The sequence below is a fragment of the Oncorhynchus masou genome, chromosome 3 (assembly GCF_036934945.1).
Source record: "Oncorhynchus masou masou isolate Uvic2021 chromosome 3, UVic_Omas_1.1, whole genome shotgun sequence".
Classification (NCBI taxonomy): Eukaryota; Metazoa; Chordata; class Actinopteri; order Salmoniformes; family Salmonidae; genus Oncorhynchus; species Oncorhynchus masou.
The window spans coordinates 25,236,241-25,256,373 of NC_088214.1; the positions used below are offsets into that span (position 1 = coordinate 25,236,241).

General features: G+C 43.8%; 1 protein-coding gene across 2 annotated transcripts in view; it reads right to left on the minus strand.

The window, feature by feature from the left end:
• Window positions 1-6,604: 6,604 nt before the first annotated feature.
• LOC135513299 (pre-B-cell leukemia transcription factor 1-like) overlaps window positions 6,605-20,133 on the minus strand; it is a 66,476-nt gene continuing 52,947 nt past the window's right edge. Inside the window, exons 3-9 of one of the 2 annotated variants that reach the window (XM_064936193.1) lie at window positions 16,374-16,627; window positions 14,892-15,082; window positions 14,492-14,627; window positions 13,138-13,297; window positions 11,761-11,873; window positions 10,655-10,744; window positions 6,605-8,630 (exon numbers count right to left, since the gene is read on the minus strand). In XM_064936193.1, coding sequence (XP_064792265.1) covers window positions 8,538-8,630; window positions 10,655-10,744; window positions 11,761-11,873; window positions 13,138-13,297; window positions 14,492-14,627; window positions 14,892-15,082; window positions 16,374-16,627 — 1,037 coding nt within the window. In that variant the 3' untranslated portion in view covers window positions 6,605-8,537. The remainder of the gene's footprint in view (window positions 8,631-10,654; window positions 10,745-11,760; window positions 11,874-13,137; window positions 13,298-14,491; window positions 14,628-14,891; window positions 15,083-16,373; window positions 16,628-20,133) is intronic. The other variant, XM_064936202.1, reaches the window with a different exon arrangement.

Below are 20,133 nucleotides of genomic sequence, written 5' to 3' on the forward strand. Positions count from 1 at the left end.
ATTGGGTTCTTGGAGGACCTACATACAGTATTAGAAATAATACCCTGCACATGTTAGTAAGCACACACACACACACACACACACGCACACACACACACTGGTCAAGTCTTGTTTGTCCACCCTTTTCTATGTGAACGGGTCTCACAAGACATAACTTGTGAGATGTTGCAGTCCTCCATCTGCCAGTCCTTATCCAATCAACCCTGTGGAGAGAAGAAACTCATCCAAATCTTTAAACCACCACACCATAGTACTGGTATGCATAGCACAGACATATCCATAGCCATGGTTTCTTATTGTATTTTTCAATATGTCCAATACCGTCCAATTCAGATAAACTATGTGAAATATCACTGCTTTGGATGGCAATGGCCTTCTTCCCTCTATGTGAAGAAGGCCATACCAGACCTTACCAGGGATGCTCTCTGAAGAGCACATCTGGCCAGACACTTTGTACCGTGGCCCTGTTTATTTCTACTGAAAGAGCTGTGGAAATGTCAGATAACATGTGGTAAAGGGGGACCATTGGTTTGTCTAAAAGTTGTGGGAATTTTATTGACACAAAAGCTCTTGGAAGACACTGAAATTGAATGTGCTTCATGTGAAGTGTAACCAAACACTCCAGGATTCAACATTTCCATAACTAAAGGGTATTTTAGCATATAAACTGTGAGAGCCAAAACCCTTCACAATGCTCTCCTTCTCAGATGTGACTCCTATGATCGTATACAGTCCATTCGGAAGCTATTCAGACCCCTTGACTTATTCCGCATTTTGTTACGTTACAGCCTTATTCTAAAATTAATTAAATTGTTGTTTTTCACCCTGAAGAAGGCACAGTGATGCCGAAACGTTGGTGATTTACCCAATAAATTACTGGGAGTTTATATATGGAGTGTGCGACTCTCTTTATGTTTATATTTTATTCGCCATTAGTCAGCACCTCCACATTGAATAATTTTCTCTGCACCAGCACATGTTTTTTATTCGACCTCATCAATCGACACACAATACCCCTTAATGACAAAGCAAAACAGGTTTGTAGAATTCGTTTGTAATTTACTAAAAAAAGGAAATATCACATTTACATAGTCATTCAGACCCTTTACTCAGTACTTTGCTGAAGCACCTTTGGCAGAGATTACAGCCACAATGTTGCAGAAATGTTTTGGTACCCTTCCCCAGATCTGTGCCTTGACACAATCCTGTCTCGGAGCCCAACGGGAATTCCTTTAACCTCATGGCTTAGTTTTTGCTTTGACATGCACTGTTAACTGTGGGACCTTACATTGACAGGTGTGTGTGCCTTTCCAAATCATGTCCAATTAATTGAATTTACCACAGGTGGACTCCAACCAAGTTGTAGAATCATCTCAAAGATGATCAATGGAAACAGGATGCACTTGAGCTCAATTTCGAGTCTAATAGTAAGTGTTTGAATACTTATGTACAGTAAATAAGGTATTTCAGTTTTTTATTTGTAATACATTTGCAAACATTTCTAAAACCTGTTTTCACTTTGTCATTATGTGGTATTGTGTGTAGATTGATGAGGATTTTTTAAAAATGTAATCATTTTTTTCCATTATTATTTTTCTTACTTTTACCCATTTTTCTCCCCAATTTCGTGGTATCAAATTGGTAGTGACAGTCTTTTCTCATCGCTGCAACTCCCGTACAGACTCGGGACAGGTGAAGGTCGAGAGCCGAGCATCCTCCGAAACACAACACATCCAAGCCGCACAGTGCTCGCTTAACCCAAAAGCCAGCCACATCAATGTGTCAGAGGAAACACCGTACACCTGGCGACCGTGTCAGCATGCATGCGCCCGTCCGACACAGAAGTCGCTAGAGCACGATAGGACAAGGACTTCCCTGCCGGCCAAACCCTCCCCTAACCCGGACGACACTGGGCCAATTGTGCCGGTTGCGACAGAGCCTGGACTCGAACCAGGATCGATAGTGATACAGCGAGCACTGAAACGCAGTGCCTTAGACCGCTGTGCTACTCTGGAGTATTAAATACATTTTAGAATAAGGCCGTAACGTAACAAAATAGGGAAAAAGTCAAGGGGTCTGAATACTTTCCCGAATGCACTGTACTTCCCCCAAAAAATGTCAACTGATACCGGGGGTCCTTCAGATGAGTCTTGTGAGGCCTGTGGGCATGCACAGTACCAGTCAAAGTTTGGACACACGTATTCATTCAAGGGTTTTTCTTCTATCTACATTGTAGAATAATAGTGAAGAAATCAAAACTATGAAATAGCACACGTGTAGTAACCAAAGATTCTTAATTTCATTACCGTTAAGTGCACCTCAGATTGCAGCCCAAATAAATGCTTCACAGAGTTCAAGTAACAGACACATCTCAACATCAACTGTTCAGAGAAGAATGAATCAGGTGTGAATCAGGCCTTCATTGTTGAATTGTTGCAAATAAATCACTACTAAAGGACACCAATAAGAAGAAGAGACTTGCTTGGGCCGAGAAACACGATCAATGGACATTAGACCGGTGGAAATCTGTCCTTTGGGCTAATGAGTCCAAATTTGAGACTTTTGGTTCCAACCCCCGTGTCTTTGTGAGACACGGAGCAGGTGAACGGATAATCCCTGCATGTGTGGTTCCCACCGTGAAGCATGGAGGAGGAGGTGTGATGGTGCTTTGCTTGTGACACTGTCAGTCATTTATTTAGAATTCAAGGCACACTGAACCAGCATGGCTACCACAGCATTTTGCAGCGATATGCCATCCTATCTGGTTTGCGCTTAGTGGGAGAATAATTTCTTTTTCAACAGGACAATGGCCCAACACACCTCCAGGCTGTGTAAAGTCTATTTGACCAAGAAGGAGAGTGGTGGAGTGCTTCATCAGATGACCTGGGCTTCACAATCACCCAACCTCAACTCAATTGAGATAGTTTGGGACGATTTGGACCGCAGAGGGAAGGAAAGTCAGGCAACAAGTGCTCAGCATATGTGGAATTCCTTCAAGACTGTTGGAAAAGCATTCTAGGTGAAGCTAGATGAGAGAAAGCCCAGAGTGTCAAAGCTGTCATCAAAGCAAAGGGTGGCTACTTTGAAGAATCTCAAAAATAAAATATATTTAGATTTGTTTAACACTTTTTTGGTTACTACATGATTCCATGTGTTATTTCGTAGTTTTGATGTCTTCAATATTATTCTACAATGTAGAAATTAGTAAAATATTAAGAAAAACCCTTGAATGAGTAGGTGTAGAGTAGGTGTGTCAGTAGAAGATGCCTGATTATTCTTTAAAAGTGCTTTCTTCACCATCTTAAATTTAAAAAATCTAGAACCAGGAACAGATATAGCCCGTGGTTCACTCCAGACCTGACTGCCCTTGACCAGCACAAAAACATCCTGTGGCATAATGCATTAGCATCGAATAGCCCCCGCGATACGCAACTTTTCAGGGAAGTTAGGAACCAATATACACAGGAAGATAAGAAAGCCAAGGTTAGCTTTTTCAAACAGAAATTTGCATCCTGTAGCACAAATTATAATATGTTCTGGGACACTGTAAAGTCCATTGAGAATAAGAGCACCTCCTCCCAGCTGCCCACTGCACTGAGGCTAGGAAACAATGTCACCACCGTTAAACCCACGATAATTGAGGATTTCAATAAGCATTTTTTTACGGCTGGCCATGCTTTCCACCTGGCTACCCCTACCCCAGTCAACAGCCCTGCACCCCCCTCAGCAACTTTCCCAAGCCTCCCCAATTTCTCCTTCACCCAAATCCAGATAGCTGATGTTCTGAAAGAGCTGTAAAATCTGGATCCCTACAAATCTGCCGGGCTAGACAGTCTGGATCCTCTCCTTCTAAAATTATTCGGCAATATTTTTGCAACCCCTATTACTAGCCTGCTCAACCTCTCTTTTGTATCGTCTGCGATCCCCAAAGATTGGAAAGATGCCGCGGTCATCTCCCTCTTCAAAGGGGGAGACACTCTAGACCCAAACTGCTACAGACCTATATCTATCATACCCTGCCTTTCTAAGGTCTTCGAAAGCCAAGTTACCAAACAGGTTACCGACCATTTCGAATCCCACCATACCTTCTCCGCTATGCAATCTGGTTTCCAAGCTGGTCATGGCTCCACGCTCAAGGTCCTAAAAGATATCATAACCGCCATCGATAAGAGACAATACTGTGCAACTGTATTCATCGACCTGGCCAAGGCTTTCAACTCTGTCAATCACCACATTCTTATCGGCAGACTTAACACCCTTGGTTTCTCAAATGACTGCCTCGCCTGGTTCACCAACTATTTCTCAGACAGAGTTCAGTGTGTCAAATTGGAGGGCATGTTGTCCGGACCTCTGGCAGTCTCTATGGGGGTGCCACAGGGTTCAATTCTCGGGCCGACTCTCTTCTCTGTACACATCAATGATGTCGCTCTTGCTGCTGGTGATTCTCTGATCCACCTCTATGCAGACGATGCCATTCTGTATACTTCTGGCCCTTCTTAGGACACTGTAGTAACTAACCTCCAACTCTCCTTCCGTGACCTCTAACTGCTCTTAAATGCAAGTAAAACTAAATGCATGCTCTTCAACCGATCGCTGCTCACACCTGCCCGCTCATCCAGCATCACTACTTTGGACGGTTCTAGACTGTAAACTCTCCTCCCAGACTCACATTAAGCATCTCCAATCCAAAATTAAATCTAGAATCGGCTTCCCATTTTGCATCAAAGCATCCTTTGCTCATGCTGCCAAACACATCCTAGTAAAACTGACTATCCTACCGATCCTTGACTTCGGCGATGTCATTTACAAAATAGCCTCCAACACTCTACTCAGCAAATTGGATGCAGTCTATAACAGTGCCAACCGTTTCGTCACCAAAGCCCCATATACTACCCACCACTGCGACCTGTATGCTCTCGTTGGCTAGCCCTCGCTTCATATTCATCGCCAAACCCACTGGCTCCAGGTCATCTATAAGTCTCTGCTCGATAAAGCCCCGCCTTATCTCAGCTTACTGGTCACCATAGCAGAACCCACCTGTACCACGCGCTCCAGCAGGTATATTTCACTGGTTACGCCTAAAGCCAATTCCTCCTTTGGCCGCCTTTCCTTTCAGTTCTCTGCTGCCAATGACTGGAACAAACTACAAAAAATCACTGAAGCTGGAGACTCATAACTCCCTCACTAGCTTTAAGCACCAGCTGTCAGAGCAGCTCACAGATCACTGCACCTGTACATAGCTCATATGTAAATAGCCCATCCAATCTACCTCATCACCATACTGTATTTATTTATTTATGTTGTTCCTTTGCACCCCAGTATCTCTACTTGCACATTCATCTTCTGCACATCCTACCATTCCAGTGTTTAATTGCTATATTGTAATTATTTCGCCACTATGGCCTATTTATTGCCTTACCTCCCTTATCCTACCTCATTTGCACACACTGTATATAGACTTTTTCTATTGTATTACTGATTGTATGTTTGTTTATTCCATGTGTAACTCTGTGTTGTTATTTGTGTCGCACTGCTTTGCATTATCTTGGCCAGGTCTCAACTAGCCTACCAGATAGAATGTTATAAATAGAATACAAATATGGTTTTGTTATAAGTATACCTGTCTCCTGTCATGACTTTTACAAGACCAAGTGAACCAGACTACTATCGGAAAAAATATGTAAATGTGTGACAAATGGTTAAAAAACTGCAGTATTTTATTAAAGAACACATTACATGCAACAAAGGAAACATTTTATTTATTTATTTTTTACAAATGACTGAATCCTAAACCTCTTTTTTCAGCTATCAAAACTAAAAAGCTATTTTATATGCGTCATTATCATATTGCATTTATTGGCAAACAAGCATATTTTAAAATCTGGATTTGGAGCAAATGGGTTGTTGAGCTCAGGGCCCCTGTACAGACTATCAAGTAGTTGAGATTCACTTGTATTTCATAGGGGAGTTACAGACAGTTTTATTGAGAGTTATTCAAAATGAATAAATTATGAAAACTTCTACTTCGGCACAACAAAACAATGAATTAGAGGGGAAATGAAAAGTGAGCTTTTTTAAAAACTTGAACTTACATTGTTTGTGAAGCTGAATTTACAATATGTGCATTCAATCTATATCACATGTAAAAATATATACAATTTTGCCAACTGGCAACCATCAGTGTATTATTCTAGTTTTCTCACTCAAATGTTCAATAATAAAATGCCACTGATTTGTCTTGGTGTATTACATAGTATAATAAGTTTAATGTTGAAACTGCATAAATTATTGTTCAACAAAGCAAGTCAAGTACAATGTGGCAATGTTCACATAATTACATCATGAGAGAGCTAATTGACAAGAATATGGGAACCATGACATACAATAGCATACCATAAAAAGTAAATAACCAAATACTAAAGAATAACTATATAGTCCACACAACAAAAGGACAAGTACTATACAGTATATCAAATGTCCAAATATCATCTTTGTTTGTCTGAAAGAATTTTCCCAGTTCTAGTTTTGCTATGAACATCAGACCTTTCAGCACATCAACATTCAATATGCTTATGAATTCTGAGGATTCATACAAGTCAGTGAAAAGCAAGGATACAGGTGACATTATAATGTAGGTTTTTGGTTCTTAATACAGTGGAAGAATGAATGCTCTCATATACTGTAATACATATTAAACTGCCCCAAAAATGCCTGGAAAGAGAAACAGAAATCAACTCTGGGTTTAAAGAACAGTACAGTTCTATTGTATGAGAGGGCATTGAACAGTATTGAACAGCATTGAACAGTATTGAACAGCATTGAACAGTATTGAACAGTATTGAACACTGACTTGAAAACATTGTGTCTGTTCAACATAATCATGGAGTACAAAGCATCTCATGCATGACCTGTGCATCATGGCTACTGTAAGTTCAGTCCTGGTGTTACCTGCATCCGCAGATTTATGTTTTAAATCCTATTAACGTAACGACTTCCCTGTTTAACTGGATTCTGATGCAATGTACTTAAAAACAAACTCAGTTACTACACAGATCCTTGAAAGATTTTTCAACAGAAATGGTTTCTTCTGAAATGGACTGTATCAACAACATTGTTTTTCAATTAGGCAGCATTGTTCAGTTGGTTATCATCCCCCACCAGAATTGGGAAAATTAGCAAAAGGTACAAGTAAAAAATCCAACATGTAAGTACATGAGTGAATATAGCTAGATGGGTTAGGACCTCTTGAAAGTACACATAAAATGTCAACAATAGATCAATAAGTATAAAGGTTTTGGTTAACAGTAACATTAGGTGACTAACGTGAATCAAGCTCGTATGGGTTTTTGATGACAGGTGTTGATTGTATTTATGATTTTTTTTTTTACACGACTTAACTGTAACTTCACACGATTACCTCTGATGAGACACATGGATACTCAATGAGGTGGTTGTTTAAAAGGAGGGCGCTCCTCTTGTTCACAGGCCTTCAGACAATCATTAGCACACACTCTGTTCCCCTATTCCAATATCGACACTAGCATACTTAGAATGAAGCATGTATTGGGCATGCATTCGAAGTGGTACACTAGTATGGATATTGGAACAGAGCCCTGTGACTGCCTGTGGGCCCACAGCGCTCCCACATTCTGATAAGATATCAAAGGGGTCACGGGGCATAAGTTTATAAACCAGGAAGACACACATCTACAATGTATATTAAATTGTCTACTAAATTTCCATTAAAGCCCTTAGATCAGCCAATGTGCATTCTCATACCAGCGTGTTTTCCTTTTCTAACGCCTTCCACCCAGATTGAAGACCTGCTAGTCAGGGTGAAGGGTCCTCAGAGTTCACTAGGCTGACCTGCTTTCCCAACAAGTCTTCTAGGGGAGAAACAAATACAAAAAGACGTAGTAAATCAAGTTCTAAGTCTTCCTGGTTATTTCTCTGTGGGCGAGGGTAAAGCGAACACAGTTTCTAAAGCACACACTGTAAACAAGTGAGCAATATTAAAAGCCTAAATGTCGTACCATAGAATGGGTGAGGGACCACAAAACAAAGCATGACGAAGTGCTTCTTTCATACAATGACAAAGTTCCTGTTTTAGTCAGAAAACAAATGAATGTTCTTTCATATGATTTGTTTTACTTTTTAGTTGCCGAGAGGTAGAATGAAGCATTTAAATTGAAGTATACAGATTGGGTTGTCTGAATTGATCTTATCACTGAATATCATCAATATGAGTGAAACCATCACAGGTGAGTAAGCAACCGGAGCCCTCTAAATATCCTGTGAAATCTGAACAAACATTTGTATTCATCCTTTTTGCATTGTTTAGATTTTTGTTCTGACATTCCTATTACTGTATGTATCTCAAATGTCCCATAGTACTGTAGCTTAGGAAAGGTTGTTTTAGTTATGCACCCCTGAAATCTACAGGACACTGTGTAGTATGCCTCTATGATTAACACTGTGATTGGCTCTGCCAGTTCATCGATGGGTTGTGGGAATGGAAGGTGTGGAGGGTAAAATAATCAGTTGGAGGTATCCGAGTGAACACTTCCGGGTCCTTCTGTGAGCGAGTTCACTGACGAGGGGGTAGGAGCATCCTGCCAGCCACCGTTTGTCTGTGGAGTCAAAGACAAAAGTCCTTCAAAAATATATATTTTTCAATCTAGAGATTCAATTGTGAGACAATTTGTTGTATGCCTCAGGTCAAATGTCCTAAAAGATACAAAAATAACAACACATATGTATATTTTCTTAGCTGCATCGGTAGCTAACATGAAACTCTTTAACTGAAATATACCCTTTTGCACTCTGCCGGATTGCGCATCTTCAAAATACACTATAGTCCAATTCCTCTATCAAGACTTCATCTCCCACCTGTCTCAAAATGGCCTCATGTAGAGACAATAGAGACATGTTATTGAGAACGCACAGACCTCTCACACACAAAACCTACAAGATGGTTGATGGGAGAATCAATTATAGCAGATTATCACATCGGCTATTGGGATGAAAATATAATGGGTGCGTAAAATAGGAGGCAATTTCCAATCCCGGGAAGATAGGTCGATTTAAAGAGCATTTGGGACATTAATAGCAATTTCCATGCCATCAGTGAAAGCTGTTGGAGATGGGCTTTGGCACCCTCTTATTTTCAAACCCTGTTATTTCACATAGAGCAAGTCTTTCATCACATTTAGAACCGAGGAGGGCAAAAAAAACACTTTTAAAATCTTCAGCTTTGGTGACACCTTTCGCCTATTTCACAGCCGTAATTACTGTTCAAGGATAAAAGAGAGCTCCGGCATGTGAAGGCTGCTCACCGCCTCAGCTCAGTCATTAGAAACCTCAGAATGAGTGGAAATTGTTTAGCTGCACAATAAAAGATCTATCCAAGATTAAAAGCTTCTATAGAAAAGTCTAAACATCAAAATAATAATATGATTCTACAATATAAATTGAAGTGTCTTACAAGGACATCATATTTCGATATTTGAATACATTGTTTGAAAACATAATTGCATAAAAAGTTCATTTGGATTCGGCTCAGATTTTGAGGTATGGTGGCAGAGGGTCATAATATCTACACACAGTTAGGTGTTGACGACTGATGTGCTGCAAATGTGAATGCCGTATTGGTTTGTCAAAGGCTGCCTCACAGAAACAACCTACTATTTATGTATCCACTGAATAACAGACAGTGATCTTAACAATGCACATTTTCATCAGCCCTCATGTAGCTTAGTTACAGCATAGTTTACTGAGGAAGCTCAGTAGAACGTCTTCAGTCCACCATCACTTTCTTTTTTAGCATCTTGGGTTGGACATTACAGGGCTCGCTGCTGTCAGTGTCATTGTGGTTGTTGGACGAATGACGCGACCGATGCACTCAGACTGCTGGCCCAGACCCCCTCTCACCCTGCTGTGACTGCCTTATTGATTCCCCTCTCTACAACACAGCCTGTCACTGTAGATCTTAACACTACACACACACCCTCCAGTGTTCCCAGCCTTGCCCTGCCAAAACCCCATCAGAACATGGCATTCTTTTATAGGGTGGTAGATAGATTTGACTGAAGCTTGTACTCTGGGGCGATTATTTTTTGGGGGGCTCTTGGAATGGGGAAGAAATTAGGTCTGTGTTTCTTTTCATTTGGTGCCACGTGAGTTGAGTGTTGGACAGGCAGGGTGTCACCTGTGGCCTTGTTCCTGTCGGCTGCAGGTGCCTCGCTAACACTAATGTCCCCAGACAGGCAGGCTCTGAGCGTGTCCGTACGCCTGGCCGGCCGCCTCTCGTTCCGTCTGACTCCTGCCTCTTCACCTGACGCCCGGGGCATTACCAGTACACAAGGGCTGTCGCCTGGACAACAGCCCAGCCACCAACAGGCCACTGCTAACTAAGTGGCATCCCACACACATTGGCTTCCAAATAATTTGGCCAGGGGACAAACTGAAACCCTAATAAAGGCAGCTTTCTATGGTATTGCTGGTTAAATGTATGAACACATTGCATTGGAACAAAAGAAGAATAGCTATAGAAGTATAGTATAGAAATAGCTATTTTTCTTTCAAAGAGACCAAAGTAAGACTAGGCAATATTGTGATGAAATGAAAGAAAGTTGTTGTTTGGTGGTGTTCTTACGTTGATGCCCTGTGGACTGTACATCTGTCTGGCGGCGATGCTGTCACTGTAGCCTCCTGTCTGGCTGATAACATGGCGAAGAGTATCCACCTGGAACACGCACACACAGACACACGCAGAGAAAAGGGCGGGTCAGACAGACAAAAGCTCTAGATGAAAAAGACCTTCATGCATAAGAAAGGTCAGTCTGATAGCAAAAGGGTATCATGCACTGGGAAAGGTTACCACAGCAACAGTTTAGAATGATTTGGCCTGTAAAACAGGTTCAACACAATAGATATCACAACAGAACAACGACAAACAACCACAAATATCATCACAAGGGAAACTCATATGAATATCCTATTACAATTCAAAAAGGAATGAAAATGAAACAAATCAAATTGCTTCTACGACTCAAAACTCCTCTCCTCAGTAGCTCGGAATGAGTGTGCAGCCAAATGACCTCCTGACAAGGTCAACCCAGGAGATCTCTTGTCCACCCCAGGGGTTAATACTATGCGTATTCATGAAACACCTCAAGCATTTGGAGAGTTGATTTAAAAATAAAGGCGGGATGGATGGAGAGACGAAGCAGGTGGTGACTCTTCAGTCCTCTTCCAACCTATGGTGAATGAGACTTTCTCCCAATCACAAAACTAAAAAAAAACTCTGTGCTAGTCATCATTGTCCAACAGGGCAAGGTCAGAGGACTGTTGTACACCAGTGGCTATGACAACTGTTGTCAGCAGTGTTGACGAGTCTTGTATTGTTTCCAAATCTGTCTGCAGTCGTCTATTCATTCATGAGCCTGATAATGGCCGCCACATCAGTGTACGGCTAAAATCACATATGACCTCTGTCTCACGGGCTAGGTCAAGAGATTGGGATTCAGATTTCAATGAAACCTTGTAGGCCGGGCAGTGCTTGAACAACTGAGCAGGGATATTCAGTCTTTTAATACTAGACCTCATAAGGCTGCCTGCCGAGGTTCAATGACTGTCTTCAAACAGGCCACTAATAGGCTACTAGTGTATGACTGCTAGCTAGGTATCTATCTACATGACAACTAGTGTACTAATGTATGGATTACGTAGATAACGTACTAGTCTCTGCGAGGGTCCTACCTGGGACTGAACATTGGCCCCAACCCCGGCCCCCTGGTATGAGTCCCCATTCAGAGCCTGCACACTCATAAACAAGTCTCCGGAGTTTGACATGTTAAAAGAGCCAGCAGAACCTGGGAGGCCAGAGAGTCAAAGAGAGAAAGAAGGGAGGAAGAGAGAGAAGAGAAGAAAAGGAAAGAGGGGTTAACATGATCATGCAGCAGAAAAAGTGCAGTCAGTTGGGTTAGTAGGAGAGGGTTGAAAGCAAAATATGGTGTAGTGAACAGGGAACCACATCAGTGACCAGCCAACGTCTACTATACTGTATGGACCTATGGAAATGTAATTGAAAAATCTGGCTAAGGGGTATTCTAAGAAAACTATACTGTACTAATGATCAACATTACACCAACTGTTACTCCTGTGGTAATTGTGATGCCAATCATATTTCTAAGAATAAGGTTAGGGGTTCAAACCGGGATGAAACTGAAACAGAATAGATGGATTGTCTTGTTGTTTAAGTTCCTTGCTACCGGACTGGTTGGATCATTAATGAAGTGCTAATTGATCGACAGGAAGACTGAAAGAATCCTCTTTGTCCTTTTAATGGAGCCAAACTCCACAGATGTTAAAAGAGAACGCAGCCTAACTTGATTTGAAGGCAGAAAAAAAACACAAGACAAGGCCATAATCCAATACAGCTGAAGGGTCACCATGATGACAAAGGACTAGGCTGGAGTGCCCCGTCAATAGCTTAATGACACACAAGAGGTCAACCACACAAGTCACAGGATGGATGACCTATTTCTCTAACCAAGACTGAGTCCGAAATGGTGTGTTAACCAGACAAACCCCAGAGAGAGAGAGAGAGACAGAGAGAGAGAGAGAGAGAGAGGGAGAGAGAGAGGAGAGAGAGAGAGAGAGAGAGAGAGAGAGAGAGAGAGAGAGAGAGAGAGAGAGAGAGAGAGAGAGAGAGAGAGGGAGAGAGAGGGACGGAGAGAGAGAGAGAGAGAGAGAGAGAGAGAGAGAGAGAGAGAGACGGACCGTACCACTGGGCCAGAAGTTATTGGGTTAGTTCAGAAAAAAGGGGGGGGGGGTACAGACATCATTTTGTTAGTCAAAAGGAACAGAGACAGCGACTGTATTCTTGAGTTGGGGCCCAGGGTTGAGAAGACAGTGCTCTACACCTTTCTGCCCAAAAATGTTGTATTTCTGAATCGATTTGTCCATACTACTGCAATGTGGATCCCTCCCAATGTAACATAATGCTTCAGCTCTTGGTAAATGATGATCTGTGCTCATGTTGAATTGGGGGTACGCAGCCAAACTAACATGAACAGTACTGACTTGGTACCATACTGGTCACATCCACTATGGCTGGCTGGTATTGATACTGACCTGCAGAGTTGGGGGTGGAGGGGGAGTTGGCCTGGCTGCCGTGGGCTGATACACTGGTTGCACTGACAGCGGTCTTCGCGGCGTACATGTTGGCTTCCTCTTGGAACTTGCCAATGTTTTTCTTGTATCGGATTCTCTTGTTTCCAAACCAGTTCGATACCTGCGAAACATTTAAAGTACAAATTTTGTGAGAAGAAATGTCTATAGTAAATCGCCTTTTGTTTTGTTGAAACAATTGTTTCCATTACAGAATGCAGAATTAAACATTGGAGCTGTATGACCCTATGCTCGCTGACTTCCTGTGGCATGATAGGAGCCATACTGTGTTTTCCATACATGTACACGCACAACAGAAGATTAGAGTTCGCTTCATCACACACAGGATGGATACGAGGCTTGCGACTGGCGGCACATACCTGTGACATTGTGATGGAGCACTTCTTGCACAGGATGGATACGAGGCTTGCGACTGGCGGCACGTACCTGTGACATTGTGATGGAGCACTTCTTGCACAGGATGGATACGAGGCTTGCGACTGGCGGCACATACCTGTGACATTGTGATGGAGCACTTCTTGCACAGGATGGATACGAGGCTTGCGACTGGCGGCACATACCTGGGACATTGTGATGGAGCACTTCTTGCACAGGATGGATACGAGGCTTGCGACTGGCGGCACGTACCTGTGACATTGTGATGGAGCACTTCTTGCACAGGATGGATACGAGGCTTGCGACTGGCGGCACATACCTGGGACATTGTGATGGAGCACTTCTTGCACAGGATGGATACGAGGCTTGCGACTGGCGGCACATACCTGGGACATTGTGATGGAGCACTTCTTGCACAGGATGGATACGAGGCTTGCGACTGGCGGCACGTACCTGTGACATTGTGATGGAGCACTTCTTGCACAGGATGGATACGAGGCTTGCGACTGGCGGCACGTACCTGTGACATTGTGATGGAGCACTTCTTGCACAGGATGGATACGAGGCTTGCGACTGGCGGCACATACCTGGGACATTGTGATGGAGCACTTCTTGCACAGGATGGATACGAGGCTTGCGACTGGCGGCACGTACCTGGGACATTGTGATGGAGCACTTCTTGCACAGGATGGATACGAGGCTTGCGACTGGCGGCACGTACCTGTGACATTGTGATGGAGCACTTCTTGCACAGGATGGATACGAGGCTTGCGACTGGCGGCACGTACCTGGGACATTGTGATGGAGCACTTCTTGCACAGGATGGATACGAGGCTTGCGACTGGCGGCACGTACCTGGGACATTGTGATGGAGCACTTCTTGCACAGGATGGATACGAGGCTTGCGACTGGCGGCACGTACCTGGGACATTGTGATGGAGCACTTCTTGGCCAGCTCTTCCTTGGCCTCTTCACTGGGATAGGGGTTGGACAAGTGGGAGTAGAAATACTCATTTAGGATCTCTGTTGCCTGCTTGTTGAAGTTCCTCCTCTTTCGTCTGCAGAGAGAGAGAGAGAGACAGAGAGAGGGAGGGGGAGACGGAGAGAGGGGGGGAGAGAAGAGAAAGGGGAGAGAGAGAAAGAGAACATATTTACTATCACAAGGCAATTGCTGTCCAAATAATGTAACTGCATCATAACAAAGGTTTTGCGTGTTTTCATAACAATAAGTTAGAGAAAGACACACACGCACACGCACACACACACACACACACACACACACACACACACACACACACACACACACACACACACACACAGACCTGGCATCGAGGAAGCGGGAGCGTAGGATCATGACGGCTTCACAGGTGCTCTGTTTGAGCTGCATCTGGATGGAGCTGAACTTGCGGTGGATGATCCCCACCATGCGCTCTATCTCTTTGGGAGAGATGGGCCGTGTGCGGCTCTGCTCCCTCAGCAGGTTCATCACATGGGTGGTAAACTCATTACATGCCTAAAGAGACAGACAGGCGCACTCATATGTGGCAGATAGCAATCCCACTGACTTGAATACAGCAGAGAAGTAAGACACTGCAAGCATTGTAAGTAATGTTAGTTTCATAAGTAGTATTACGTCGCTGTTGGAAAACAACACTTTTGTCAATTTTAATTATTATAATATTGAAGATTTTGAGACGATAGAAAATCGATTCAAAATAGCTTCATAATTGTATGTTCGCTAATGGGGGAAGAAATCTGTTTTTTCCATTTCCTGAAAATGTTCTGTTTTGGAGAAAATAGGTTCTCATTCGACAATGACGAAATCTAGTAGTTGTACTACAAGTACTAAAGAGTAGTAGTAGTAATACAAGTATTGCAGTGTTGTTTGTGGCAGACACAAAAGCAGTGGAATAGTTATACAACTAAGCTGAGTCTTTCTTTGTATATTGAGGAGACTTTTCTTCAACAGTTAAGAAAAAAATGAAGATGTCTAAAATGACAGGAGGCTTTCTTTCCTGTTCACCAGGTTTGAACTATCTTTCTCTCTCTCTCTCTCTCTCTCTCTCTCTCTCTCTCTCTCTCTCTCTCTCTCTCTCTCTCTCTCTCTCTCTCTCTCTCTCTCTCTCTCTCTCTCTCTCTCTCTCTCTCTCTCTCTCTCTCTCTCTCTCTCTCTCTCTCTCTCTCTCTCTCTCTCTCTCTCTCTCTCTGTCAGAATCAGTCACTGGGAAGTGTCTGCTGTGTTTGGGGACAGGGGAGTCTGTTGACTGTCAGCACCGGGGTCGCGTCAGTTGAAACGAGACACAGTTCAGTGCAACAGCCGGTCCGCCCTTACACACTGTATCAGTAGTACACATAGTGGTGACATGGGTATACTCAGGTGCATAAGTAACACTGTGACAGGTAGTGATGACGAGTCTGCCTGAGATGATGACAGGCGGTAATATATATGACAGGATGCTCTCTTTGGCGAAGGATGAGTGTGTGACTGATAAAATGTTTGCCAGCTGAAAAGTGATTTCTGAAAGCGTGGTTATTCAGGAGGTGCTTTGGGGGGTTTAACAAAACGTGTGTGCAGTGTGAGTGTAGTGAGACGGCGGTGGGGTTGTCTATTGGAGCGGAGAGAGGACAGTTACAAGTGGCTTGCTCGTCAGTATGTAGTGAGATGGCAGCACTCTGAGCAGACAGGACTTAAGGGAGAGAGGGGTTGCCTATACGAAGTGAGAGGAGTTGTGAGGGTCTTCTTAGAGCCCAAGTGGTTTATGGGAAGGGAGAGAGCGGTTATGGGGGGCGTGGTCTGTCCTCACCTGTTCATACTTCTCCAGCTCTGTGTGGTAGATCCCGCGGATCTGAGTCAGCTTGGCCCGGTAGTCTGAGTGTTCTGCCGAGTTGGTGTCTGAGCCCACTCCTCCTCCCGCTGCAGCTGCTGCTGCAGCCGCCGCCACCGCAGACCCGCCCCCTTTCTCCGGTCCGGACACGCCTTCCGCCAGAAGCATGTTGTCCAATCGCATGAGTTGGGCATCTGGAGGCTCCTCCTCCTGGGAACCACGGATACTGAGCACTGTAGAGACAATAGAGAAGAAAAATAACAGTTAGTAACAAACTACTGATGTAAAATCTTACACAATACTGACGCGAGCACAACAGCTGAGTGTTAGCAGTGGCACTGCAAAGGAAAGAGGCAAAGTTAACATTAATGGACAGCGCTGGAATAAAACAAATACTATTTGGATGAGAAGTGAAGTGACTGCAGTCGACCACTGTACTTTCTTCTTCCTACAGTCTTCAACCTGTTCCATCTGAAATATGACCGTCTCTTTAATAGCCCACGTCTGTGCCATAAAAACCTGGATCTTACTGAGCCTGGCAGCACCCACGATAATAAAACTATCATCTCATTGATTTTGAATATCATTTCAGGGAAATAATTAACACAGACTTCCAAGAGAGTTCATTTTTCTTTGCACTCCTGAAGAGCAGATTATGATGTTTACTTAGTGGCTAAAACAATAACACATTTTCATAAAAAGATAATAGTCTTCCTGGTCAGGCAAACTAATACTATCATCACAACCTTACCGGGGGAAAACGGTACAATAATGATCTCCTCCAGCTGAAGAGCAATAAAACGACGTCTAATATCAATGTGGATCATCTCAGTGATAAGGAACAAAAACAATTTATTAACACCAGACAAGCTATGCCGGTATTGTCTTATTTATGGGTCACTGTCACACCACAACCATCGTTTCTAACTTACTAAATCAATGCTACGGTAGATTTCGAATAACAGTCAGCAAACAAGCAGCAAAATTGAAGGACTCCCCTAAAGGCTGCTGAAAGGGTGCTAACAAGGTCAGTCCTATTCAGGCTACCGGCCCACTTCTGGCCCTGGTCACACAGTTTGGGGTGTCCAGTCTCAGTGATAGGAGTGGTGGCCACACCCCCATAGGCACTTAGCTCTCTGCTCCCCCCCCCCTCGCCCGCTGCTCCACTGGTGAGGTGGCTGTGACATGCCACACACCAACATCAGCCAGTACCACAGAGTGCAAAATGATGTTCCATGGTATATGCACTCAGAGGAACATGCAAGCAACACCTGTCGCCCCCGTACATTCACAGATACACGCTTACCCAGACACCCATACAAATCCACACACCCATCTACAAACGCAAACACCAAAGGTTGTTTGAAGATAACATTCCTTCAACTGTTCCTCCTGTGGTCGTATACAGTTAAATGGTGTGCGTGTCAGTGGAGTCTGCTGAGGGGAGGACGGCTCATAATAATGGCTTGAATAGAGTAAATGGAATGGCATTTGATACCATTCCACTGATTCCACTCTGACCATTAACACAAGCCCTTCCTCCCCAATTAAGGTGGTCTGTACTCCACAGTGAAATCATGTCTATCATGTCTGACAAATGGTGAAGCGGATCATCTTTGAGAGAGAAACATGTCGACTACAGCCCCTTTCAGCCAATAGTGTGATCTAGTGAGGACAACACTGTATATATGGGATTGTGTTTCACTATGGTACAAGCAGGGCTGTACTTCACTATGGTACCAGCAGGGATGTGTTCCACTATGGTACCAGCAGGGATGTGTTCCACTATGGTACCAGCAGGGCTGTGAGTCACTATGGTACCAGCAGGGCTGTGTTCCACTATGGTACCAGCAGGGCTGTGTTTCACTGTGGTACCAGCAGGGATGTGTTCCACTATGGTACCAGCAGGGATGTGTTCCACTATGGTACCAGCAGGGCTATGAGTCACTATGGTACCAGCAGGGCTGTGTTCCACTATGGTACCAGCAGGGCTGTGCTCCACTATGGTACCAGCAGGGCTGTGAGTCACTATGGTACCAGCAGGGATGTGTTCCACTATGGTACCAGCAGGGCTGTGTTGCACTATGGTACCAGCAGGGATGTGCTCCACTATGGTACCAGCAGGGCTGTGAGTCACTATGGTACCAGCAGGACTGTGAGTGGTGTGTGGACGTGGACCACACTGCTCTTCCTCTGTCTGCCACTAGAAGGCTCCCTAAGTAAAGGAGCAGAGCTATCGGTCTCCTCTCAGAGGTGGTAAAAACAACCAGGTGTAGCCTGTTCATTTCATCCACCATCTTTACACAGACTGGCAGCACACACTACACTGCCTAGACATAGTACATGTCTGCATCAATGAATATATATGCATACCTACTATAAGGGGTAAATCACTACCTTTAAACATACCATATTTACAATTGCTAAGAGTGACAATTCGACAGAATGGCAGTAAATGAAAGAGGTGGCTTGCTGAGAGAGATGTGCTGGAGTACACTGTCTGTCTGGCCCATGCTACTGTATGTTGCCCTATGCTTTTGTCTGTGGCTATGTCCACAGAGAGATGTGCTGGAGTACACTGTCTGTCTGGCCCATGCTACTGTATGTTGCCCTATGCTTTTGTCTGTGGCTATGTCCACAGAGAGATGTGCTGGAGTACACTGTCTGTCTGGCCCATGTTACTGTATGTTGCCCTATGCTTTTGTCTGTGGCTATGTCCACAGAGAGATGTGCTGGAGTACACTGTCTGTCTGGCCCATGTTACTGTATGTTGCCCTATGCTTTTGTCTGTGGCTATGTCCACAGAGATATGTTGTCTGCCTGCTGACCTCTCAAGTGAGAGTGGGGTCAAGATGGATTCCCAAGCCCTCACGGAGAACCTGTCTCTCCCATGAAGCCCCCCCCCAACCACACCTGATCAGCTTCACCATCTGAGCATGCAGACTCCGGAGGGAAAATAGAAAATGTCAATGGTTATCAGAAGACTGGAAAGGTCAGGGTTTCAGAAAGGAGAGAGAGAGTGTGTGTTTGTGCGTGTGTGTGTGTGTGTGTGTGTGTGTGTGTGTGTGTGTGTGTGTGTGTGTGTGTGTGTGTGTGTGTGTGTGTGTGTGTGTGTGTGTGTGTGTGTGTGTGCGTGTGTATGCGTGTGTATGTGTGTGGGTGTGTTTGCTTGCATGGGTTGTGGGTGTTGACTACTGTCCACTTGCAATATTTCTCCTGCTTGCGTTCCTTCAAACTTAAAAAGCCCTAAAGCTATTTCACCTCAGTCAGTCATCTCCTAACTAATCTCTCGTTCATCAGCTGTAGAACCCTCCCAACCGACCAAACAACAATCTCTCAGTCAATGTCACTGTCTCTAACCTAATTGTCCACTCTGAATCTAAAAGACTGAGACGAGATAGAGAGCAACACATTAAATATTGCCTTGCTATTTCTTGCAGAGTCGGAAAACTAGAACACTGTGAGGTTTTTCTGACAACAACATGTAGACCACCTCCAACTGGAGAGGAAACCTAATGAGGCAAACGGTGATTTATTCCTTCACAGTATCCTCCAGTGCAACACTAAAAGCATGAAATTGATTAAATAAATACAATGAATAAAGATAATGATACAATTCACTGTGCTGTGGCATAATTACTCCAACCATAGCCATCAGATTGACTTATTCCTGTTCAGTAATGGCCATGAATTAGATGAAAGTCCTCAACGCCAGTCCAGCATCACAGAGTGAACTCTG